Source organism: Pristiophorus japonicus, chromosome 10, assembly GCF_044704955.1.
Source record: "Pristiophorus japonicus isolate sPriJap1 chromosome 10, sPriJap1.hap1, whole genome shotgun sequence".
In the NCBI taxonomy this organism is placed as follows: domain Eukaryota; kingdom Metazoa; phylum Chordata; class Chondrichthyes; family Pristiophoridae; genus Pristiophorus; species Pristiophorus japonicus.
The window spans coordinates 129,905,150-129,931,221 of NC_091986.1; the positions used below are offsets into that span (position 1 = coordinate 129,905,150).

General features: G+C 48.9%; 2 protein-coding genes across 4 annotated transcripts in view; both read right to left on the reverse strand.

Moving 5' to 3' along the window:
• creg2 (cellular repressor of E1A-stimulated genes 2) overlaps nt 1-15,470 on the reverse strand; it is a 78,522-nt gene extending 63,052 nt beyond the window's left edge. For all 3 annotated transcript variants that reach the window (XM_070892087.1, XM_070892086.1, XM_070892085.1), the window contains exon 1: nt 14,990-15,470. In XM_070892087.1, coding sequence (XP_070748188.1) covers nt 14,990-15,421 — 432 coding nt within the window. In that variant the 5' untranslated portion in view covers nt 15,422-15,470. The remainder of the gene's footprint in view (nt 1-14,989) is intronic.
• Nucleotides 15,471-22,386: 6,916 nt separating this feature from the next.
• Nucleotides 22,387-26,072, reverse strand: part of LOC139274621 (DNA-binding protein RFX8-like) — a 75,670-nt gene continuing 71,984 nt past the window's right edge. The window contains exons 8-10 of the mRNA XM_070891299.1: nt 23,908-24,057; nt 23,036-23,112; nt 22,387-22,461 (exon numbers count right to left, since the gene is read on the reverse strand). Coding sequence (XP_070747400.1) covers nt 22,387-22,461; nt 23,036-23,112; nt 23,908-24,057 — 302 coding nt within the window. The remainder of the gene's footprint in view (nt 22,462-23,035; nt 23,113-23,907; nt 24,058-26,072) is intronic.

Here is a 26,072-nt window from a genome sequence, read left to right on the forward strand (position 1 = left end):
GGTGGCCCAGTATAGATGCGGACTTAGTGTCCTGTGTGCACAGATGTAACACATGCTCGCAGTTAAGCAATGTACCCAGGGGGGGGCGCCACTAAGTTACATAGAAACATAGAAAATAAATGCAGGAGTAAGCCATTCGGCCCTTCTAGCCTGCACCGCCATTCAATGAGTTCATGGCTGAACATGCAACTTCAGTACCCCATTCCTGCATTCTCGCCATACCCCTTGATCCCCCTAGTAGTAAGGACTTCATCTAACTCCTTTTTGAATATATTTAGTGAATTGGCCTCAACAACTTTCTGTGGTAGAGAATTCCACAGGTTCACCATTCTCTGGGTGAAGAAGTTTCTCCTCATCTCGGTCCTAAATGGCTTACCCCTTATCCTTAGACTGTGACCCCTGGTTCTGGACTTCCCCAACATTGGGAACATTCTTCCTGCATCCAACCTGTCTAAACCCGTCAGAATTTTAAACGTTTCTATGAGGTCCCCTCTCATTGTTCTGAACTCCAGTGAATACAAGCCCAGTTGATCCAGTCTTTCTTGATAGGTCAGTCCCACCATCCCGGGAATCAGTCTGGTGAACCTTCACTGCACTCCCTCAACAGCAAGAATGTCCTTCCTCAAGTTAGGAGACCAAAACTGTACACAATACTCCAGGTGTGGCCTCACCAAGGCCCTGTACAACTGTAGCAACACCTCCCTGCCCCTGTACTCAAATCCCCTCGCTATGAAGGCCAACATGCCATTTGCTTTCTTAACTGCCTGCCGTACCTGCATGCCAACCTTCAATGACTGATGTACCATGACACCCAGGTCTCGCTGCACCTCTCCTTTTCCTAATCTGTCACCATTCAGATAATAGTCTGTCTCTCTGTTTTTACCACACATTTATCCACATTATACTTCATCTGCCATGCATTTGCCCACTCACCTATCTAAGTCACTCTGCAGCCTCATAGCATCCTCCTCGCAGCTCACACTGCCACCCAACTTCGTGTCATCTGCAAATTTGGAGATACTACATTTATTCCCCTCGTCTAAATCATTAATGTACAGTGTAAACAGCTGAGGCCCCAGCACAGAACCCTGCGGTACCCCACTAGTCACTGCCTGCCATTCTGAAAAGTACCCATTTACTCCTACTCTTTGCTTCATGTCTGACAGCCAGTTCTCAATCCATGTCAGCACACTACCCCCAATCCCATGTGCTTTAACTTTGCACATTAATCTCTTGTGTGGGACCTTGTCGAAAGCCTTCTGAAAGTCCAAATATACCACATCAACTGGTTCTTCCTTGTCCACTCTACTGGAAACATCCTCAAAAAATTCCAGAAGATTTGTCAAGCATGATTTCCCTTTCACAAATCCATGCTGACTTGGACCTATCATGTCACCTCTTTCCAAATGCGCTGCTATGACTTCCTTAATAATTGATTCCATCATTTTACCCACTACTGAAGTCAGGCTGACCAGTCTATAATTCCGTTTTCTCTCTCCCTCCTTTTTTAAAAAGTGGGGTTACATTGGCTACCCTCCACTCCATAGGAACTGATCCAGAGTCAATGGAATGTTGGAAAATGACTGTCAATGCATCCACTATTTCCAAGGCCACCTCCTTAAGTACTCTGGGATGCAGTCCATCAGGCCCTGGGGATTTATCGGCCTTCAATCCCATCAATTTCCCCAACACAATTTCCCGACTAATAAGGATTTCCCTCAGTTACTCCTCCTTACTAGACCCTCTGACCCCTTTTATATCCGGAAGGTTGTTTGTGTCCTCCTTAGTGAATACCGAACCAAAGTACTTGTTCAATTGGTCTGCCATTTCTTTGTTCCCTGTTATGACTTCCCATGATTCTGACTGCAGGGGACCTACGTTTGTCTTTACTAACCTTTTTCTCTTTACATATCTATAGAAACTTTTGCAATCCGTCTTAATGTTCCCTGCAAGCTTCTTCTCGTACTCCATTTTCCCTGCCCTAATCAAACCCTTTGTCCTCCTCTGCTGAGTTCTAAATTTCTCCCAGTCCCCGGGTTCGCTGCTGGCCAATTTGTATGCCACTTCCTTGGCTTTAATATTATCCCTGATTTCCCTTGATAGCCACGGTTGAGCCACCTTCCCTTTTTTATTTTTACGCCAGACAGGAATGTACAATTGTTGTCGTTCATCCATGCGGTCTCTAAATGTCTGCCATTGCCCATCCACAGTCAACCCCTTAAGTATCATTCGCCAATCTATCCAAGCCAATTCATGCCTCATACCTTCAAAGTTACCCTTCTTTAAGTTCTGGACCATGGTCTCTGAATGAACTGTTTCATTCTCCATCCTAATGCAGAATTCCACCATATTATGGTCACTCTTCCCCAAGGGGCCTCGCACAACGAGATTGCTAATTAATCCTCTCTCATTACACAACACCCAGTCTAAGATGGCCTCTCCCCTAGTTGGTTCCTCGACATATTGGTCTAGAAAACCATCCCTTATGCACTCCAGGAAATCCTCCTCTACCGTATTGCTTCCAGTTTGGTTAGCCAAATCTATGTGCATATTAAAGTCACCCATTAAAACTGCTGCACCTTTATTGCACGCACCCCTAATTTCCTGTTTGATGCCCTCCCCAACATCACTACTACTGTTTGGAGGTCTGTACACAACTCCCACTAACGTTTTTTGCCCTTTGGTGTTCTGCAGCTCTACCCATATAGAATCCACATCATCCAAGCTAATATCCTTCCTAACTGTTGCATTAATCTCCTCTTTAACCAGCAATGCTACCCCACCTCCTTTTCCTTTTATTCTATCCTTCCTGAATGTTAAATACCCCTGGATGTTGAGTTCCCAGCCCTGATCATCCTGGAGCCACGTCTCCGTAATCCCGATCACATCATATTTGTTAAAATCTATTTGCACAGTTAATTCATCCACCTTATTACGGATACTCCTTGCATTAAGACACAAAGCCTTCAGGCTTGTTTTTTTAACACCCTTTGTCCTTTTAGAATTTTGCTGTACAGTTGCCCTTTTTGTTGTTTGCCTTGGGTTTCTCTGCCCTCCACTTTTCCTCATCTCCTTTCTGCCTTTTGCTTTTGTCTCCTTTTTGTTTCCCTCTGTCTCCCTGCATTGGTTCTCATCCCCCTGCCATATTAGTGTAACTCCTCCCCAACAGCACTAGCAAACACTCCCCCTAGGACATTGGTTCCGGTCCTGCCCAGGTGCAGACCGTCCAGTTTGTCCTGGTCCCACCTCCCCCAGAACCGGTTCCAATGCCCTAGGAATTTGAATCCCTCCCTGCTGCACCACTGCTCAAGCCACGTATTCATCTGCGCTATCCTGCGATTCCTACTCTGACTAGCACGTGGCACTGGTAGCAATCCCGAGATTACTACTTTTGAGGTCCTACTTTTTAATTTAGCTCCTAGCTCCTTAAATTCTTCTTGTAGGACCTCATCCCTTTTTTTATCTATGTCGTTGGTACCAATGTGCACCACGACAACTGGCTGTTCTCCCTCCCTTTTCAGAATGTCCTGCACCCGCTTCGAGACATCCTTGGCCCTTGCACCATCCTGGAGTCTCGGTTGCGGCCGCAGAAACGCCTATCTATTCCCCTCACAATTGAATTCCCTATCACTATCGCTCTCCCACTCTTTTTCCTGCCCTCCTGTGCAACAGAGCCAGCCACGGTGCCATGAACTTGACTGCTGCTGCCCTCCCCTGATGAGTCATCCCCCCCAACAGTACTCAAAACGGTGTATCTGTTTTGCAGGGGGATGACCGCAGGGGACCCCTGCACTACCTTCCTTGCACTGCTCTTCCTGCTAGTCTTCCATTCCATATCTGGCTGTGGACCCTTCACCTGCGATAAGACCAACTCGCTACACGTGCTACTCACATCATTCTCAGCAACTCCGCAACGCGGTCCGTCAGGAGCTGGAGGCGGATACACTTCCCGTAGATGTAGTCGTCAGGGACACAGGTGTCGTCCCTGAGTTCCCACATGGCAAAGGAGGAGCATATCACGTGACTGAGTTCTCCTGCCATGATTTAACCCTTAGATACCCTTAAATTGACAACAACAATGTTAAAAGTTACTGACTGATATATAAAAGAAAAAGAAAAGCTACTCACCAATCACCAGCCAATCACTTACCCCCTTGGCTGTGACGTCACCTTTTGATTTCTTTCTACTTCTTTTTTGCTTTCTCTCCCAGCTGGAGCTGTACAAGCTCCGCCTCTCTCCCCGGACTGCCCGACTGCTGAGCCTTTATAGGCCGCTGCCTCTCGCCGACTCCCGCCTCTCTCGACGCTCCCCGGACTGCTGAGCCGTTATAGGCCGCTGCCTCTCGCCGACTCCCGCCTCTCTCGACGCTCCCCGGACTGCTGAGCCTTTATAGGCCGCTGCCTCTCGCCGACTCCCGCCTCTCTCGACGCTCCCCGGACTGCTGAGCCTTTATAGGCCGCTGCCTCTCGCCGACTCCCGCCTCTCTCGACGCTCCCCGGACTGCCCGACTGCTGTTTATGGTCTTGGCCCTCCAAACCGTGGTCCAGGGTCCATGTCAACTATGCAGGCCCGTTTTGGGGTAAAATATTCCTTGTGGTTGTAGATGCGTACTCCAAATGGATTGAATGTGAGATAATGTCAGCAAGCACATCCGCTGCCACTACTGAAAGCCTGTGGGCCATGTTTGCCATGCACGGTCTACCTGATGTCCTTGTGAGTGACAACGGGCCATGTTTTACCAATGCCGAGTTCAAAGAGTTCATGACCCGTAACGGGATCAATCATGTTACATCTGCTCTGTTCAAACCAGCATCCAATGGTCAGGCAGAGAGAGCAATGCAAACTATCAAGCAGGGCTTGAAGAGGGTAACTGAAGGCTCACTGCAGACTTGCCTATCCCGAGTTCTGCTTAGCTACCGCACGAGATTCCACTCACTCACTGGGATTCCACCTGCTGAACTGCTCATGAAAAGGACACTTAATACAAGACTCTCGTTAGTTTACACTGATCTACATGAACAGGTAGAGAGCAGGCGGCTTCAACAAAGTATATATCATGATAGCGCAAATGTGTCATGCGAGATTGAAATCAATATATTTGTATTTGTATTGAAATATGGACAAGTGGCTTCCCGGCATTATTGTGGCCGAAGATGGGAGCAGGGTGTTTCGGGTCAAACTTTCAAATGGACTCATTCACTGGAAACACTTGGACCAAATCAAACTCAGATTCACGGACTATCCTGAGCAACCAACTTTGGACCCTACCTTCTTTGACCCCCAACATACACACCAGTGGCAACCGACACCGCAGAACCCATCACCCGCAGCAGCCCAGCAGGACTCACCACACCAGGCAGCCCAGCAAGGCCAGCTGCACAGCAACTCAGCGAGGGCCCAACAAATGATTCACCAAACCAGCATTTGCACCAAGACGATCAACCAGGGAAAGAAAGGCCCCAGATTGACTCACCTTGTAAATAGTTACACTGTTGGCCTGGGGGCGGGGGGGAGGGGGTGTTGTTATGTATGTAAACTTGTATATATCTTGTACAGCCACCAGAGGACTCATCCCCTGGAGTCCCAAGTACTTAAGGAGGCCTCACAGGCTGGAGAGGCACTCTGGAGACCTGCAATAAAAGACTAAGATCACACTTTACTTTGAGCTCACAGTATCCATTCTGACTCTTTATTCATATACAACAGGGGGCTCCCCCTCTGGGTCAGGGAATGGGAGGGTCCCCCTTCGGGTCAGGAAATGGGAGGCTCCCCCTCCGGGTCAAGGAATGGGAGGCTCCCCCTCTGGGCCTATGTCTATTCCCTGACCCCTGGGACCACCGGGCTCAAATAGTCCCCAGTCCGGTGGGAGATGGAAGCTTCAGAACAAGCACTCGCCTTTCCCGCTCCCGGGGTGCCAGAGTCACGTTCCCTATCCGAGGATGTCCAACCTGTTCTCCTTCACTTGGGTGGCAGGAAGCTGGATCCTCTTCTGAACGAGGCGAACATGTTAAATCTGATCAAAACCTGCCTCGACAGCGTGTTGGGACTGCCGCCCCTCGGGATGGAGAAGACCAAGGACGAGACCAGTGCCGACATGAAGGATAGAGAGGTAATGATTGAGGAGTGGGCTCGATACTGGCCTTTGACCTATGGTGCCTGAGTTTAAAGGGAGCCCTACTCTGCTGTACCTGCCCTGGGAGTGTTTGATGGGACAGTCGAGAGGGAGATTTACTCAGTATCTAAAATCTAAAATCATAGCAGCCCAGCGACACTTGCTCGATGGAATCCTTTGTACCTTCATGATCTGAATGGAGTGAGCACGAGCACGATGACGACCCCCCCAGGTCACTGTCACACTGGGTGACAGAACCAGCAGTGGTCAGGTCTCTGTACTCCCTGTACGTATGGGTTCCACTACGCTGCGTTTACGTATTTTAAAAAAATCTTTATTTCTCCCCTCTGGGTCTTTGGAGAAGATGGAACAGCTGGAGTGATCAGCCAGCCTGTTATGATGGTGAAAAGTAGTAATGTCCACTCTGAATGAAGTTTGTATCTCAATTGCCAATGCTTAATCGTGCATAACGCTGGGCCCAAGTCAGGTAGGTACTTTAAAAATGGGCAGTTGTGATCGGAGCGATAATGGGCGGTAGCGGGCCTTAAAAAATACTTTTTGGTGGAAATTAGCGCTGGGGGTGGAATTAGGGACGATTTCTGGTTGGCAAATGTGGGCGGGCAATTTGCAACAACGCTGGTGGTAATCGTAGGCTGAAATTACCGCCGGCAATAATCGGGAGGTGAAACGGGCAGTACAAAGCGGTAATTTACATTTTTGACCAAAATGGGCGGTGACTGGGCATTAAATGGGCGATCCGAGGGGAAATTCTAGCCCTAAATTTATTTTGAAAAATATAAACTTTTTGAATGTCTAGAATCAGGATAAGAAACGACAATAAAAGTTCTGATAAAGGGTCTTGTTCAAAAAACATACTTTGTTTTTCCTTTCCCATGGTGACTCACCTGCTGTGTACTTCCGCCATTTTGTTTTCAATAAACAAATTGATATCTAACTGCAGATAGTTATCATTTGTCAACTTACAGCATGAATTTTTTCTGCGGAAGTTACAACCCATATGGACTGGTAAATCTTACCATGTTGTGTACTAAGACTTAAAAAACTTTGATAAAAGTTCCACAAAAGGCTCCTCGTTAAGCTCAAAGCTCTGGGGATTCAGGGTCCATGCTGTCAATTGACTGGTTGAATGGTAGGAAACAATGTGGAATCATTAGAGGAATTATGTCGGGGGGAGGGGCGAGAGTTGGAGTACTGAGTGGGGTGTCCCAGGGCTAGGTGCTGGGACTGATCATTTATATAAATGACCTGGATTCAGAAACTCAATAAAATGTGGATAAATTTGCATGATATCAAACTTAGCAGGGCCAAGTCAGAAATCAGAAAAGGCAGCACAGAAATTATAGAATGAGTAGATTAAGATACGTTAAGTGGGCAGAACAATGGCAGATGAAATTTAACGCAAACAAACGTAAAGTGCTACAGATAGGAACAAAAAATAGACAACATACATACTCCATGAATGATTGCAATAGCTACGGATGAAGTTGAAAGCGATTTAGGAGTTCTGGCGGACTCAATATTCAGCATGTCCAACCAAGGCAATCAACAAAGCCAACAGCATGTTACATAGCCAAAACAGTAGAATACAAGTCAGTATACAAATAGTGATCAGACAGTACAATGCTCTAGGCAGAGGAACACAGGGCAGGAGCTCTCTGCAGGAGCTCATGGGAGGACTTAAATCTGAATCCATCTCCTTCATCTCCCTCATCAACATAGTTCACATGGAGATAGCAATGTCTCTGTTCTTCCTCCTCATCATCTTTCTCTTCTGTGTGCCCCTTGGCTGTGGTGGATTTGCAGGAAAGGATAGAAGCTAAAAATGTAATTACCTCCTTGGGATTAAGGGAACAGAGAAGGTTGGGAAGCTTGTGTCAGTGCAGTGCTTCACAGCGATGCCAGGGTGATAGTGTAAGTGCTCGGTTACTAACCTGGCACCAGCAATATACCCCCGACCTCACCATCTCCCATGGCAAAAGCAGTGTGCCTCTCCATGAGTTCCATGACCTTCTCTTCTTAGGGTGTGAGGCATTTGAGTTTAGGGATGCCGCCTCCGGTACCCTGCTTGTCATGGGCATTGTGCACCAATTTCTCTTGCAACAACATTGAGTAAGTTGAAGGCTAGCAGCTGAAGAATTTGTGCCAAGTGCCATGGGAGAGTTGATGTAAGAAATATGGTGGTATCAGCCTTTTGAAGTGGAGGAAGGAATTTTAAAGTTATGCATGCAACTATTTGCTGTTAGAGGAGATGGGTAGCCATACTGTTAGATCACGAGCTAGTGCTTCTCCCCTTAACGAGAATGCATTGTGAAGAATGAGTTGTACAGTTATTACTTTTAGAGGGTGAAGAGTGTATTGGCACTCAGGGTACTCAATAAAGAAAAGAGGGAAGTGGCAGTGTGTTATGTTGTCTGCCCTCGACAGGAGACTGAACATTTTACAACACTATTCTGCAACCCGGGGAGTGAGAGAGTTGGCATAAGTGGCAGTAGTAACTCTGTCCAGGTGGCACAAACAATGGGCCCAAGTTTCGAGCCGCGCCTAGAACGGCGCAGTCCCGACCTGGACACCTGTTTTTTGCGCCACAAAGTGCGCCTAAAAAAAACTTCCAGATTCTCCAGCTCCCTGCAGATCATTTGCAGCTCGGCGCAGCGCAGCAGGAGCTGTAGGGGGCGGAGCCAGGTCCCTGCGCTGAAAACAATGCCGGGACCTCTGCACATGCGCTACAGTGGGCGCACATGTTCAGCAGCTCCAGGTGCCCGAAACTGTGTGGGAGGGGCCGAAGCACGCAGCCCCTAGCCCTGGCCCAATGGCCTCACTGGGGCTGCGTGAATAAGGCTCCTCCCACGTCCGGCTCCTGCTTCCTCCCGACCCGACTTGACTCCCGCTTCCCGCCCCCGGACTGGACCAGACCGGACACGACACCCGCTTCCTCCCCCCCCCGCCCCTGGACCGGACCCGACCCGACTCCCGCTCCCCCCCCCCCCCCCCGGGACTGGACCTGACTCCGACCCGACTCCCGCTCCCCCCCCCCCCCCGCCCCTGGACCGGACCCGACCCCGACCCGACTCCCGCTTCCCCCCCCGCCCCCGGACTGGACCCGACCTGAGCTCCCTCCCCCCGACCTGACCTCCCTCTCCCTCCCTCCCCCCAACCGAACCGAACCGACCTCCCTCCCACCAACCCTCCCGACCCGCGCTCCCCCCGACCCGACCCAACGCCACCTACCTGTAAATCTGGTGCTGGGGACAAGCCCTGCCCGAAGTCTTGGGCCCTGTCCGAAGCCTCGGGCCCGGCCCGTTCAGCCTCCCTTCCCCCTTCTCCTTCCCCACTCCACCCCACCATCTCCTTCCCCCCCCCCGCATCTCCCCCCCCATCTCCTTCCCCCCCCATCTCCTTCCCCCCATCTCCTTTCCTCCCCCTCCCCCTCCTCCTCCTCTCCCCCGTTCTCCTCCTCCACCCCTTCTCCTCCTCCCCCCTCCCCTTCTCCCCCCCTCCCCTTCTCCCCCATCCCTCCCTCTGCTCTCTCCCTCTACCCGCCTCCTCGCTGTCAGAAACACAGACACTGACAGACAGAGAATGAGAGACACAGACAGACAGACAGACAGAGAGATAGAGACACTGACAGAGACACACTGGGGGGCATCCCAGCACGCTGTTGGAGGGCTCCCGGTGCTGCAGTCGGTAAGTAGAAAATGTTTTATTTATTGATTTAAAAAAAAAATTATTTCTTATTAATATTTTTTGATTGATTTATTGATTGATTTATTATTGATGATGGCTCTTTATTTGTAAAACTGAAGTGTTTAATGTTTATAAACTTTCCTTTAAACCCCCCTCATTCCCTACGCCTGATTTGTAACCTACGCCTGATTTTCTAAAGTGTAGACAAGGTTTTTTCGAGCGTACAAAAATCTTCACTTACTCCATTCTAAGTCAGTTTGGAGTAAGTTTTCACTGACGAAACTTTGAAAACAGGCGTAAGTGGCTGGACACGCCCCCTTTTGAAAAAAAAATTCTGTTCCAAAGTGAAACTGTTCTAACTGACTAGAACTGGAGCAAACTAAATGGCGAGAATTCCAATTTCTAAGATACTCCGTTCTACACCAGTTGCTCCTAAAAATCAGGAGCAAATCATGTCGAAACTTGGGGCCATTATTTCTAGCAGGTTTTCTGCCACATACGCCCAGCAGTCTGTGTCTCCTGATCTCAATTTCCTCAGGAGTGTTTGCAGGGCAGACTCTGTGAAATTGTGGCAACTTCTCTGCCTGTGTGCCCTGGTCTCTTGTTTGGCTGTCTGCACCAACTGATCCTGTGTTAGACATTCTTGAAATTGACACAAAAAGATTCATGAGATTGCAGCCAAGCTAGCTGACAGTCAAATACGCGAGCCAAATACTTGTTTACGTACCTGCTGCATCCCCACACTGCTCTTGCAATCTTTAGCCAGAACTGGCTTTTTAAAAGCTGCACTCTTCATTTTATACACCCCAGCAAATTACACTTGTTTTATACAGTGTTTATGCGTATCATTACACCAATCAATAGACAAATGAGCTGGCCCAGGAAAATCTTGCGTACTCTCCAGATCATCAGCGCGTGCTAATCTTTTCCCATGGCTTAAAAATGATGCAATTCACCATGCTGAAATTTCCCCCTCCCCTAGTATCAAGGTTCTGCACCCTTTTTTCCTACGTGTTGTGCCCACAATACAGTTGTACCTGGGGCACATGCCAGAAAAATCAGCCCCTGGTTCTGCTTCTGGTTGGTGTGATGTCAGTCTACCATGGATGGTGTCATGTATCTCACATTACTGTACATAACTGTATCTTACCATGCTATACATGACTGTAATGGGATATGACCTGTAACAATAAGCATACCTTACCACCAGGGGTGCACTTGCAGGAGACACTCCATATCTGTCCCACTGAGGTATATAAAGGGAGGTCTCGGGCAAGTGCAGCACTGGAGAGCTGGAATTAAAGGTGCAGGTCCTGAGTGACCTTGACCTCAGCATGTGTCTCGTGTAAGTCAGTACATTAGAGTCAGGGCTTAACAGTGGCGATGAGTTACGGGATCACAGAATCCACAGAATGGCTGCCAACAGCTCAGATGAGAAATACAATGCTGGAGACAATTGGGATAACTTTATAGAAAGGCTCCAGCAAAGCTTTGTGACCAAAGACTGGCTGGGCGATGATAAGGCAGACAAGAGAAGAGCCCATCTCTTGACCAGCTGTGGCTCGAAAACATACGCTTTAATGAAAGACCTGCTGGCACCCGAGAAACCAGCAAGCAAGCCATTTGAGGAGTTGAGCACACTGGTGAGAGACCACCTGAAGCCAGCGAGCAGCCTACACATGGCCAGACACAGGTTCGACAACTACAGACGCTGTGTGGGCCAAAGCATACCCGACTTCATGGCGGAACTTCGGAGGCTGGCTAGTTCATGTGAGTTCCCCGATGAACTAAGGAGAGAAGTACTGAGAGACTTTTTTGTTGAAGGAATAGGCCACGCAGGCATATTCCAAAAGCTTATAGAGACTCTAGAGGCAGCAGCACTGGTCGCACAGACGTTCTTGGCAGGCGAAGAAGAAACGAGGCTGATCTATACTTCGGGTACGACAACCAACGAGGCATCAGAACAAGGGGTTCACATTGTGAAACAAACCGCTACCCCCACACACAGACAAAGGCAGGAGAACAGACCTTCAACAGCAGACAGTGGCGCCAGAGGCCATCAAAATCAAGGGCCACATGAATGGCCGATCACACCTCATCAACCCACAATGCGAGCAATCAACTACAAACTGAGAGAAGCTCAAGGGAGATCAGCCAGACGCAGCTCATCCTTCGGAAACAATGGAAACGGACTGTTGGAGATGTGGGGGAAGGCACTTAACCAGGGTGTGTCGATTTCAGCATGCCATTTGCAGAAACTGCAACTACACAGGGCATCTGGCTCGCATGTGCAGAAAAACAGCAGCTCGGCTGGTATACGAATCGGAAGAGTCGGAAAGCAGGCCAGAAGACGGTTGGAACAGTGCACGGGACGCCGAGGTACAGCAGGTTAACACAATCAATGTCCACTGTTCTTACACCAAGACCCTCCAATTATGATGAGGGTTCTACTCAACGGGATACCCGTCAACATGGAACTGGACACGGGGGCCAGTCAATCCCTCATGAGTGTTCAACAATTTGAACAGCTGTGGCCGCACAAAAGCAACAGACCAAAACTCACAAAGATCGACACCAAACTAAGGACCTATACTAAAGAAATCGTCCCAGTCCTTGGCAGCGCCATGCTCTCGGTCACACACAAAGGGATAATGAACCGATTTTCCCTGTGGATTGTCCCCGGGGATCTCCCAGCCCTGTTGGGGAGAAGTTGGCTAGCAGAACTTAATCGGAAATGGGATGATGCTCACGCCATGTCGTCAGAGGAACGGACCTCCTGCTCAACAGTTCTAAGCCGTTTTGAACATCTCTTTCAGCCAGGTGTGGGCACCTTCAAAGGGGCTAAAGTTAGAATCTACATCACACAGAATGCCAGACTGGTCCATCACAAGGCTAGAGCTGTGCCTTATGTGGTGAGGGAAAAGATTGAAAACGAACTGGACCGGCTTCTGCGGGAAGGCATAATTTCTCCCGTGGAATTCAGTGACTGGGCAAGCCCCATCATCCCCGTCATGAAGCCTGATGGATCTGTGCGAATCTGTGGGGATTACAAGTCTACCATAAACAGAGTCTCCCTACAGGACCAATACCCGCTGCCCAGAGCGGAGGACCTATTTGCCATGTTGGCTAGGAAAACTTTTCTCAAAACTTGACCTCACATCTGCGTGTATGACGCAAGAACTGACCAAAGAGTCTAAGCTACTCACCATCATCAACACACATCGAGGCCTTTTTGTGTACAATCGGTGCCCATTCGGCATCAGGTCGGTAGCTGCTATATTCCAGCGCAACATGGAAAGTCTGCTCAAGTCCATCCCGGGGACGGTTGTGTTTCAAGATGACATACTCATCACGGGTAGGGACACCAACTCTCATCTCCGCAATCTTGAGGAAGTACTGAGTCGATTGGATCAGGTAGGCCTAAGAGTTAAGAAATCCAAGTGTCTGATTCTCGCGCCTGATGTTGAATTTTTGGGCAGAAGGATTGCCGCTGATGGAATCCGCCCAACCGAATCCAAAACCGAAGCGATTCGCCTGGCACCCAGGCCCCGGAATGTCTTGGAACTGCGCGCCTTTCTTGGGCTACTCAATTACTTTGGGAACTTTATGCAGAACTTGAGCACGCTGCTGGAGCCTCTCCACGCGCTACTCAGAAAGGGGTGCGATTGGTTTTGGGGGGACGCCCAAGAATGCGCCTTCAATAAGGCACGCAACCTTCTATGTTCCAAGAGTGTTTTAGCCTTTTTTGGACCAGGTAAAAAGTTAGTCCTTACGTGTGATGCGTCAGCGTACGGGGTCGGGTGCGTTTTACAACACGTCAATGAGGCAGGTAAATTGCAGCCTGTTGCTTATGCCTCCAGGTCACTTTTGCAGGCGGAGCGAGCAGTGCAGATCATTAAATAAGGCATGCTCAGAATCCAAGGTCCCACGCTGCAGAGCCGCCTGTCGCGACTGCTGCTGGCATACAGATCTCGTCCGCATTCGTTGACTGGGGTTCCCCCCACGCAACTATTGATGAAACGAACCTTAAAGACCAGGCTCTCGTTAATCCTCCCAGACATGCATGAAATTGTTGAGGCTAAGCGTCAAAAGCTAACTGAGTGCCATGACTGAAATTCGAGGGGGAGGTGGAATGAGATAGGGGACAAAGTGTTTGTGCTAAGCTATGGCTGAGGTCCCAAATGGCTTGCAGGTACAGTAACAGACAAGGAGGGAAACAGGCTACTGGTTGTACAAATGAACAATGGCCAAACCTGCCGGAGGCATGTAGACCAAGTAAAAAGTAGATTCACTGATAACACTGAAGAATCAGAGGCAGACTACAATGTAGAACTCACACCACACCTGGTGGACAGACAGGTGGAACAACCTGAGGAAAGGGCAGTCTCAACAGACAGCCCAGGCGAGATACCAGCAATCACACCGAATGAAAAACAGGCACCAAGGCAAACAATTGAACCACAACTAAGACGCTCCACGCGAGAGCGCAGACCACCTGAGCGACTGAATCTATAAAGGCAATAAGACCTTGGGGGAGGGTGATGTCATGCATCTCACATTACTGTATATAACTATTTTACCATGCTATACATGACTGTAACTGGATATGACCTGTAACAATAAGCATACCTTACCACCAGGGGTGCAGTTGCAGGAAACACTCCATACCTGTCCCACTGAGGTATATAAAGGGAGGTCTCAGGCAAGTGCAGCACTGGAGAGCTGGAATTAAAGGTGCAGGTCCTGAGTGACCTTGACTTCAGCATGTGTCTCGTGTAAGTCAGTACATTAGAGTCAGGACTTAACAAATGGCATCGCTGAATACTTAGCTTAAAAACTTGGTAGAAGTGGCCATTTAAAATATACATATATATATATTTCCTTCAAGACGTGGTGTATAATTTTGCTGGGAACCTTACACTGTTGGAAACCAATACATGGTGCAGTGTAAGCTGAGTACTGAGTTACAGTACTCAATCAAACAGTACTGAGCAATACTCAACATTATAAAAAGGGGGGGGGGGGGCGAACAGTCCTTAAAAGTTATTACAGTCATTTTGACACAGCATGGCCCCAGGCTACACCGAGCAGCATGGTCTTACTATTTCACTTTGAAACCTATTCATGCAACAATAAAAATGCTACAAAGCCCGGGATGCTGCCTGCAGTACCTTGTCCAGAGTGGAGAGAGTTGCCAAGAAGCCCCAGTTGGTGGAATGGACCATGTAGCGGGCGATCCGCGCTTTCTCCTGGTGAGACGGCTCAGGGGGGATCTGCTCGGAACCCTTCACACTCAACCCTTCTCTCCGGTAAGAAAACATCCTGGAGGGGAAGCTGCGAACCTCTTTCGGACTCGGCAGCTCGGCCATGGCCCTGCCTTCACCATCCTCCTCCTGGTAGACGGCGGCGGGGTAGGACGCTTTCCAGATGCTGCTGCTCTCGAAGAGGCGGTTAGGCAGCACATCCACCTCCTCCTCCTCGGTGGACACCGCTTCCTCCTGGTTGGTGACTGCCCAGGACACCGAGTTGACAATCACGTAGCCGCTGCTGCAGTGCACCACCCAACCCAGCAAGACAAGTGACAGCAGAGACAGCACGGCCATGGCCACCAGCGCGCCTGGCCGTAAACAGTCTTTCAATAAAACACCTTAAAAAAAACCCAAGCTGGGCTGTAATTCAAAGCAGCACCATCTGCCGGTGAAGGCAAGGCGCACTCTGGCTGCTCCCACTCTTGGCATCTTTCAATTAGCAGTGCCTCACATTCAGATCGACCGTTCAGAAAGAGTTATCATTAAAGAGAGAATTGTTGTCATGGAAATGTACCTGGCAAACCTTTTCTCAGTTCATGGGATAAAACGACTTATTTTGCTACCGTGTGGCAAAAATGACACTTCTACAAAGGGATTTCCTCTAATATTTAAAATATGTATATATGCTAAAAACGAAAGGGTAGTGCATGGGAGTATTTTCAGTGCAATGTGCTTATTCCTTCAAGATCGGATATAGTTATTTAAAAACATATTTATTTGCAAACACCCAGAATTTAGGTTACTTCTCCATGTCGCCAGAGAGGCCTTAGAGGATTTTAAGGGCATAGCGGATATCAACGGTGAAGTCCGTTTGGAAACTTGTACTGAATGAACATCGTCACTGTTTAGTTACAGGGCTTACTTAAAGGGGCGCACATGCAATACCATCCCACTGAAGGAGTGGACAATCATACTGGGGGAGAGAGGTCTGTATGCTTCGCCAAGAAAATAAATACACCTTTCTTATACACTCTCCCATCCTTACACACACTAAACTTTTCTTACAGACTCCAGTGGCTTGTTTGTGGCATCATCAGTCTTTAAATTACTACAACAACTTTTATTTATATAGCGCCTTTAATGTAGCAAAATGTCCCAAGGCACTTCACAGCAGTGTTATAAGACAAAACATAAATTTGACACCGAGCCACATAAGGGATCACGGCAGGTGACCAAAAGCTTGGTTAAAGAGGTAGGTTTTAAGGAGCGTCCTAAAGGACGAAAGAGAGGTAGAGAGGCAGAGAGGTTCAGGAAGGGAGTTCCAGAGTTCAGGGCCCAAACAGCTGAAGGCACAGCCACTGATGGTTGAGCAGTTATAATCAGGAATGCTCAAGAGGGCAGAATTTGAAGAGCGCAGACATCTCATGGGGTTGTGAGGATGAAAGAGATTACAGAGATAGGGAGGGGCGAGGCCATGGAGTGATTTGTAAACAAGGATGAGAATTTTGAAATTGAGGCGTTGCTTAACCGGGAGCCAATGTAGGTCAGCGAGCATAGGGGTGATCGTGACTTGGTGCAAGTTAAAACACGGGCTGCCGAGATGGAGTGTAGAATGTGGGAGGCCAGCCAAGAGTACAAGGGGTATGATTAAGAAGATGATACTAAAATCGGCTGTATGGCTGATAATGAAGAAGAAAGCTGCGGATTGCAGGAAGATATCAATCAACTGGTCAGGTGGGCAGAACAGTGGCAAATGGAATTTAATCCAGAGAAATGTGAGGTAATGCATTTTGGGAGGGCTAACAAGGAAAGGGAATACACATTAAATGGTAGGATACTGAGAAGTGCAGAATAAATAAAGGGACCTTGGAGTGCATGTCCTCAGACCCCTGAAGGTAGCAGGCCAGGTAGATAAGGTAGTTAAGAAGGCATACAGAATGCTTATCTTCATTAGCCGAGGCATAGAATACAAGAGTAGGGGGATTAAGCTTGAACTGTATAAAACACTGGTTAGGCCACAGCTGGAGAACTGCGTGCAGTTCTGGTCACCGCATTACAGGAAGGACGTGATTGCACTGGAGAGGGTACAGAGCAGATTTACGAGGATGTTGCTGGGAGTGTAGAATCTAAGCTATGAGGACAGATCCGATCGTCTGGATTTGTTTTCATTGGAACAAAGGAGGCTGAGGGGAGACCTCATTGAGGTGTATAAAATTATGAAGGGCATAGAAACATAGAAACATAGAAAATAGGTGCAGGAGTAGGCCATTCGGCCCTTTGAGCCTGCACCACCATTCAATATGATCATGGCTGATCATGCAACTTCAGTACCCCCATTCCTGCTTTCTCTCCATACCCTTGATCCCTTTAGCCATAAGGGCCACATCTAACTCCCTTTTGAATATATCTAACGAACTGACCTCAACAACTTTCTGTGGTAGAGAATTCAACAGGTTCACAATTCTCTGAGTGAAGAAGTTTCTCCTCATCTCGGTCCTAAATGGCTTACCCCTTGTCCTTAGACTGTGACTCCTGGTTCTGGACTTCCCCAACATCGGGAACATTCTTCCTGCATCCAACCTGTCCAATCCCGTCAGAATTTTATATGTTTCTATGAGATCCCATCTCATTCTTCTAAATTCTAGTGAATATAAGCTAGTTGATCCAGTCTTTCTTCATATGTCAGTCCTGGGAATCAGTCTGGTGAACCTTCGCTGCACTCCCTCAATAGCAAGAATGTCCTTCCTCAGATTATGAGACCAAAACTGCACATAATATTCAAGGCCCTGTACAACTGCAGTAAGACCTCCCTGCTCCGATACTCAAATCCTCTCGCTATGAATGCCATTTGCCTTCTTCACCGCCTGCTGTACTTGCATGCCAACTTTGAATGACTGATGTACCATGACACCCAGGTCTCGTTGCACCTCCCCTTTTCCTAATCTGTCATCATTCAGATAATATTCTGCCTTTGTTACCTCTAGACTTGACTGCTCCAATGCACTCATAGAAACATAGAATCATAGGGGCCTAGATATAGTGGATAGAAAGGGCCTATTTCCCTTAGCAGAGGGGTCAACAACCAAGGGGCATAAATTTAAAGTAATTGGTAGAAGGTTTAGAGGGGAATTGAGGGGAAATTTCTTCGCACAGAGGGTCATGGGGGTCTGGAACTCACTGCCTGAAAGGATGGTAGAAACTCTCATCATATTTAAAAAGTACTTGGATTTGCACCTGAAGTGCCGTAACCTGCAGGGTTATGGACCTAGAGCTGGAAAGTGGGATTAGGCTGGATAGCCTCTTGTTGGCCAGCATGGACACCATGGGCCAAAATGGCCTCTTTCCATGCTGTAAACTTCTATGATTCTATGATTCTATGAGTGCATTGGAGTAGTCAAGTCTAGAAGTAACAAAGGCATGGATGAGGGTTTGAGCAGCAGAAGAGCTGAGGCAGGGGTGGAGGCTGGCAATGTTACGGAGGTGGAAATAGGCGGTTTTAGTTATGCCGCAAATATGTGGCCGGAAGCTCAGTTCAGGGTCAAATATGACACCTAGGTTGTGAACAGTCTGGTTCAGCCTCAGACAGATGCTCGGGAAAGGGATGGAGTCGGTGGCTAGGGAATGCAGCTTGTGGCAGGAACCAAAAACAATGGTTTCGGTCTTCCCAATATCTAATTGTAGAAAATTTCTGCTCATCCAGTACTGGAAGTCGGACAAGCAGTCTGACAATTTAGAGACATGGATGTTGTGTCCTTATACACTACAGCAAATCAACACGAGGCACATACTGGAGTACTGGAGACAAGGTCACTCTGTGACCCTAACCTTTATTCACAGGACCAAGAAGTGATGACCCTGCATGGGACCTCCCTTTATATACCTGGATGACCAGGTGAGGAGTGTCTCCCACAAGTTCACCCCCTGTGGTCAAGATGTGCATTTCTCAGGTGTATACAGTGTACAGTGTTGTTACATAAAGGTTACAGTTATGTGAGGTTACAAACATGACATCACCTCCCCCCAACGTCTTTGTGTCAAAGATTGAGTTTTTCAGGCGGTCGACGCTCTCTCGTGGAGCGCCGCAGTTGGGGCTCTGGTTGTTGAGCCTTGGCATGCGTCTTTGTCATCTGTGGTGATTCCGGCTCGTCCGAGCTGACCGCAGGGACTGTGCATGCTGCTGACGGTTCTTGTTGCTCGTTCACTGGCAGTGGTGTGGGCAACATCTCATGATTTTCCTCAGGTTCCTCAGTGTCCATGCTGAGCCTTTTTTTTACTTGGTCCAGATGCTTGCGGCATATCTTCCCATTGTTGAGTCTGACCACTATGACCCTATTACCCTCTTTACCAATTACAGTACCCTCGAGCAACTTGGGCCCCACAGCGTGATTAAGAACAAATACAGGGTCATCGATTTCTATCCATCTCTCCTTTGAGTTACGGTCGTGGCACTCCTTTTGGGACTGGCGCTTGCCCTCAACAATGTCTGACAACATAGGATGAATGAGGGACAGCCGAGTTTTTAATGTACGTTTCATGAGTAGTTCCACTGGCGGGACTCCCGTGAGCAAGTGCGGTCGGGACCTGTAGGCCAGCAGGAGGCGCAATAGATGGTATTGAAGAGAGTGTTCTTGAATCCAGAGCATGCCTTGCTTTATGATTTGGACCGCATGTTCCACCTGGCCATTGGAAGCCGGCTTGAACGGTGCCGTCCTGACATGTTTGATGCCATTACCTGACATGAACTCCCGGAATTCATAGCTAGTGAAACACGGGCCTTGGTCGCTAACTAGGATGTCCGGCAAGTCGTGGGTCACAAAAACCACACGCAGACTCTCCACTGTGGTGGATGTCGTGCACGAATTCAATATGATGCACTCGATCCATTTCGAGTACGCATCAACAACAATGAGGAACATTTTTCCCATGAACGGGCCCGCGTAGTCTACGTGAATACGTAACCATGGCTTGGTGGGCCAGGGCCACGGGCTGAGTGGGGCCTCCCTGGGGGCATTGCCTAGTTGGGCACACGTCGTGCACCTGCGAACAGTGTTCCAGGTCTGCATCAATTCCCCGCCACCATCCATGTGACCGGGCAATGGCCTTCATCAGCACGATGCCTGGGTGCTCGCTGTGGAGTTCCCTGATGAATGCTTCCCTACCCCTCTGGAGCATGACTACCCGGCTGCCCCATAGTAGGCAGTCGGCTTGGGTGGAGAGTTCATCCATCTGTCTGTGAAACGGTCCGACCTCTTCAGGGCAAGCTCCGTGTGTGGGTGCCCAATCCCCAGTCAGGACACATTTCTTAATCAGAGATAGGAGGGGATCTCTGTTTGTCCAGGTTTTGATCTGGTGGGCTGTGATGGGGGAGCCTGCATTGTCAAAGGCATCGACAGGCATAACCATCTCCGCGCTTTGCTCCGCTGCCCCCTCAGTGGTGGCCAGTGGAAGCCTGATGAGCGCGTCAGCGCAATTTTCGGTGCCTAGCCGGTGCCGTATGGTGTAGTCATATGCAGCCTGTGTGAGAGCCCATCGTTGTATGCAAGCTGCCACATTGGCATTGACAGCTTTGCTGTCGGACAACAGGGATGTGGTCCGTTTCTAACTCGAACCTTCTGCCAAAAAGATACTGGTGCATCTTTTTCACCCCATAGACATATGCGAGTGCTTACTTTTCAACCATCCCATACCCCATTTCTGCTTGGGAGAGCGACCTGGAGGCATAAGCCACAGGTTGGAGTTGGCCCTCATCATTACTCTGCTGCAACACACACCCAACCGCATAGGATGATGCATCACATGTCAAAACCAATTTCCTACAGGGGTCGTACAGGGTCAATAACTTATTAGAGCAAAACAGGTTCCACGCCCAATTGAAAGCCCGTTCCTGACAGTCCCCCCAAAACCAATCGCAACCCTTACGCAGGAGCACTGTAGCAGCTCCAGCAATGTACTTAAGTTCGGCAGAAAGTTCCCGAAATAGCTCAATAGTCCCAGAAATGAACGCAACTCTGATGTGTTGCCGGGCCTGGGCGCACGACGGATCGCCTCCGTTTTGGATTCGGTGGGCCGGATCCCATCTGCGGTAACCCTCCTGCCCAAAAACCCGACCTCTGGGGTCTTAAAACACACACTTGGACTTCTTTAGTTGCAGGCCTACCTGGTCCAGTCGGGGTAGCACCTCCTCCAGGTTGTGGGGGTGTTCCTCGGTGTCTCGACCCGTGATAAGGATGTCATCCTGAAATACGATTGTTCCAGGGATGGATTTGAGCAAGCTTTCCATCTTCCTCTGAAAAATAGCGGCTGCTGAACGAATGCCAAATGGACACCTGTTGTAGACAAACAGCCCCTTGTGCGTGGTGATGGTGGTCAGTAGCTTGGATTCTTCGGCCAGTTCCTGAGTCATGTAGGCCGAAGTGAGGTCCAACTTGGTGAACAGCTTGCTGCCTGCCAGCATGGCAAAAAGATCCTCCACTCTCGGAAGCTGGTATTGGTCCTGAAGTGACACTTGGTTGATGGTGGCCTTGTAGTCGCCACAGATCCTGATGGAGCCTTCCATTTTTAGAACAAGGACGATGGGGCTTGCCCAGTCGCTGAATTCAACGGGTGAAATTATGCCCTCTCTTAGCAACCTGTCCAACTCACTCTCAATTTTCTCCCGGATCACATACGGCACAGCTCTGGCTTTGTGGTGCACTGGTGTGGCGTCCGGGGTGATGCGTATCCTTACTTTGGTGCCTTTGAAAGTCCCGACACCAGGTTGAAATAATGACTCGAACTTTTGTAGGACCTGTAAGCATGAACTTCGCTCCACAGATGAAATGGCGTGCACATCTCGCCATTTCTAGTTCATCTCGGCTAGCCAGCTCCTCCCCAAAAGCGCGGGACCATTTCCCGGGACAATCCAGAGTGGCAGCCGGTTCTCTGATCCATTATGTGTGACCACCAACATTGCACTGCCTAGCACTGGGATGATCTCTTTGGTGTACATCCGTAATTGTGTGTCAATGTGTTCTAGTTTGGGTCTGCTGGCTCTGAGTGGCCACAGTTTCTCGAATTGTTGGACACTCATAAGTGACTGGCTGGTTCCTGTGTCTAGCTCCATGCGTACCAGGATGCTGTTTAACAGTACTCTCATCATCATACGTGGCGTTTTTGTGAATGAGCTGTGGATGTTTGCCACCTGGACCCGCTGAACTTCAGCGTCCATTGCTGTGTCCCAGGCATACCCCTGCCTTACAGACCCCTTTTGTGGTTCATCCACTTTGTAAACCAGCCTCGCTGCAGGCTTCCTGCACATCCTGGCTAAATGTCCATTCAAGTTACATTTTCTGCAGATGAATTGTTGAAACCAGCAGGTCTTCGCAGCATGTTTGCCCCCGCACCTCCAGCATGAGCTGAGATTGTTGTGAACAAAAGAGCTGTTACCAGGCATTCCTCTCTGATTGTCTCTTTGATTACTCTTGAGTACTCTGTTTGTGGGTGTCAATGGTCCCATCCCGGGATGTATTGTCCCTTGTGATGGTGTAAATGTCCATTCGACCTGCCATTGTCTCTGTTGAGGACCCACCTTCGAGTCTGTTACTGCCTGGTTGGTGTCGAATTGCCCTTGCCTGCCTGTGGGGTTCTGAGTCGCATTTACCATGTTAACTCCCTGCTCCATCGCCACGTTGGGAGCAGAGTTGCGTGCGTATATGATCTTGGTTTCCTCCTCCCCCGCCATGAAGATTTGAGCCATCAATGCCGCTGCTTCCAAGGTCAAGTCCTTGGTCTCAATTAGCTTCCTAAAAAACCCGGCATGACCAATGCCCTCAATGAAGAAATCCCGTAACTTCTCCCCCCCCTGCAGACGTCTGTGAACTTACAGAGGCTGGCCAAGCGCCGAAGGTCCACAATGAAGTCTGGTATGCTCTGCCCTTCCCGACGTCGGTGCGTATAGAATCGATGTCAGGCCATGTGTATACTACTCACCGGTTTGAGGTGCTCACCGATCAGTTTGCTAAGCTCCTCGAAGATCTTGTCCGCTGGCTTCTCGGGTGCAAGCAGATCTTTCATCAGCGCGTAAGTCTTAGGTCCACAGCTGGTCAGTAGATGCGCCCTTCGCTTGTCAGCCGCTGCCGCTCCCAGCCGGTCCTTCGTGACAAAGCTCTGCTGGAGCCTCTCAATGAAATCGTCCCAGTCCTCACCAACACAGTACGGTTCCTCTGTGCTACCGGTGGCCATTCTCTTGAGTCGTTGATTCCGTTTCTCGTCGCCAAATGTTGTGTCCTTACACTCTACTGTAAATCAACACAAGGCACATACTGGAGACAAGATCACTCTGTGACCTGTATCTTTATTCACAGGACCAAGAAGTGATGACCCTGCGTGGGACCTCCCTCTATATACCTGGATGACCAGGTGAGGAGTGTCTCCCACAAGTTCACCCCCTGTCGTCAAGGTGTGCATTTCTCAGGTGTATACGGTGTACAGTGTTGTTACATAAAGGTTACAGTTATGTGCGGTTACAAACATGACAATGGAGGGGTTGAGAGAAGTACTGGAGAGGTAGAGCTGGGTGTCGTCAGCATACATGTGGAAACTGTCTCAGATGATTTCGCCAAGCAGTGGCATATAGATGAGAAATAGGAGGGGGTCCTTGGGGGACACCAGAGGTAATGATGCGGGAGTGGGAAAAGCCACTGCTGGAGATTTTCTGGCGATGATTAGATCGATAAGAATGGAACCAGACGAGTGCAGTGCCACTAGCTGGATGATGGTGGAGAGGCGTTGGAGGAGGATGGAGTGGTTAACTGTGTCAAAGGCTGCAGACAGATCCACGAGGATGAGCAGGAATAGCTTACCTTTGTCACAGTCACAAAGGATGTCATTTGTGACTTTGATGAGAGCCGTTTCGGTTCTGTGGCAGGGGTGAAAACCAGATTGAAGGGATTCAAACATGGAGTTCCGGAAAAGATGGTAACGGATTTGGAAGGCGACAACACGTTCAAGGACTTTGGAGAGAAAAGGGAGGTTGGAGATAGGGCAGTTGCTAGCAAGCACAGTGGGGTCAAGGGTTGTTTTTTTGAGGAGGGAGGTGATGACGGCAGATTTGAAGGAGAGGGGGATAGTACTTGAGGAGAGGGAACCGTTAACAATGTCGACTGACATGGGAGCCAAAAAAGAAAGTTGGGTGGTCAGAAGTTTAGTGGGAATAGGGTCAAGGGAGCAGGAAGTGGGTCTCATGGACAAGATGAGCGTGTAGAGGATATGAGGGGTGATCAAAGAGAAACAAGAGAAAGATGCGAGTTTAGGGCTTGGGCAGGTGGGAGCATCAGATGAAGTTTGGCCCAGTGGGCTGGGTGAAGGAAGGGAACTTGCAGAGGCAGCTGATCGGATGGTCTCAATCTTTGCGACAAAGAAGTTGATGAGCTCCTCACACTTGTTGGAGGTGAGTGTGGTGGAGACAGGGGAGAGGGGTTTAAGAAGATGGTTAGCGGTAGAGAATAGTAGCCGGGTGTTAACTTTGCATTCCAGAATGATCCTGGAACAGTGAGCAGTTTTAGCAAACAAGAGTAGGATCCGATAATGCTTTATGTGTTTGAGCCAGATCTGGCGGTGATTGGCTAAACCAGTTGTCCGCCACATCCATTCAAGTCTGCGCACCCCTTGGATTTGAGGGAGTGAAGATGAGGGCTGTACCAGGGGGAATGGGCAGGGTGAGATAGAGTAATGGTTTTAATAGGGACGAGGACATCAAATGTGGTGGTGAGGGTGTGGTTGAGTAGATCAGTGGCTGCAGAAATGTCATGGTGAAAGGAGAGCCAAAGGTTGGACAGTTTGGAGTTGATAAGTGCAGTTGTGAGAGAGTTTGGAGAGAGTATTTTCCAGGGCAGATGCAAAAGGAAGTAGGTTTAGATTGGGGATGGGGGATGTGGGTGGAGAGCGATACAAGGAAATGGTCAGAGATGGATGGTAGGAATAGCGAGGCCACGAGAGATGGCAAGGTCAAGGGGATGGCCGTGAATATAGGTTGAGGAATTCTCATGGAGGGTGAAATTAAGAGAGTACAGGAGGGTAGTGAGTTCAGAGAAGAGAGAGCACGATGAATTGAGATGGAGATGGAATTGAAATCACCAAGTCGCTCAGTGCAGAGGCTGAGGGTGGAAAGCAGTGAAGATATATCTGTGATAACATTTTTATCATACTTGGGTGGGCGGTAGAGAACGTTTAACTACATTCGATTAACTCTCAGCCCTCCAATCAGTGCCATAGCTAAGAGCTATAAAAATTGATGGTTTACAGAAGAGGTTTCCTTTTCATCAACACATGGCCTTCCATCCTCCAGCAAGTAGTCTGGGCTTTCTGATTAAGTCCAGGGCTGATTAGCTCCCAATTCCCCTGCAACAAAGTTTAAACATTTTTATTGAGATAATTGTTTCTCCATTTGATGTTATTTGTTCCAAATTAAGCGATAAAATAAGGAGAGCAGTACGTTCTTTCTCTTTTTAAGTAGTGTGCTTGTATATGCATCTTACCTGACTATATGGACCCGAACTTGGTTGACTTACTGCCGGCTGCTGTCAAGTCTTTCGGGCAGTCTCCTCTCGGTGCCAGTTTCCTCCAGGCCTCTGGTAGGAGGGGAGGACCGCTGGGACCCGCCCACTGACGTCCGCTAGTGCACAAGGCTAGCAAGTGTCCTCCCGCCTGCTGAGCTGACAGATTGCTCTGGGCAGGCGTGGCAGCAGGGGGAAGGACTGCTGCGTGGAGGCAGGTCTAACCCCAACGGTAAGTATGAAGACCTGCAAAAAAAGGTTAGTAAACTTCTTTTTAAAAACTTCTTACAGTGATTCAAGCTGGATGGGGTCCCCTGAAGGTTTTCCAGCGGGTTTTTTTTGTGTAAATTTTTATTTTTATGTGTTTCCCCCTCCCTAGGCCCAACTCAATCCTCGGCGGCACTTTGTCGAGATTTGCATTTGCCGCCGAGATTGGGAGCTCTCGCCCACTGCCGCCCACAGGCAGGGCGTAA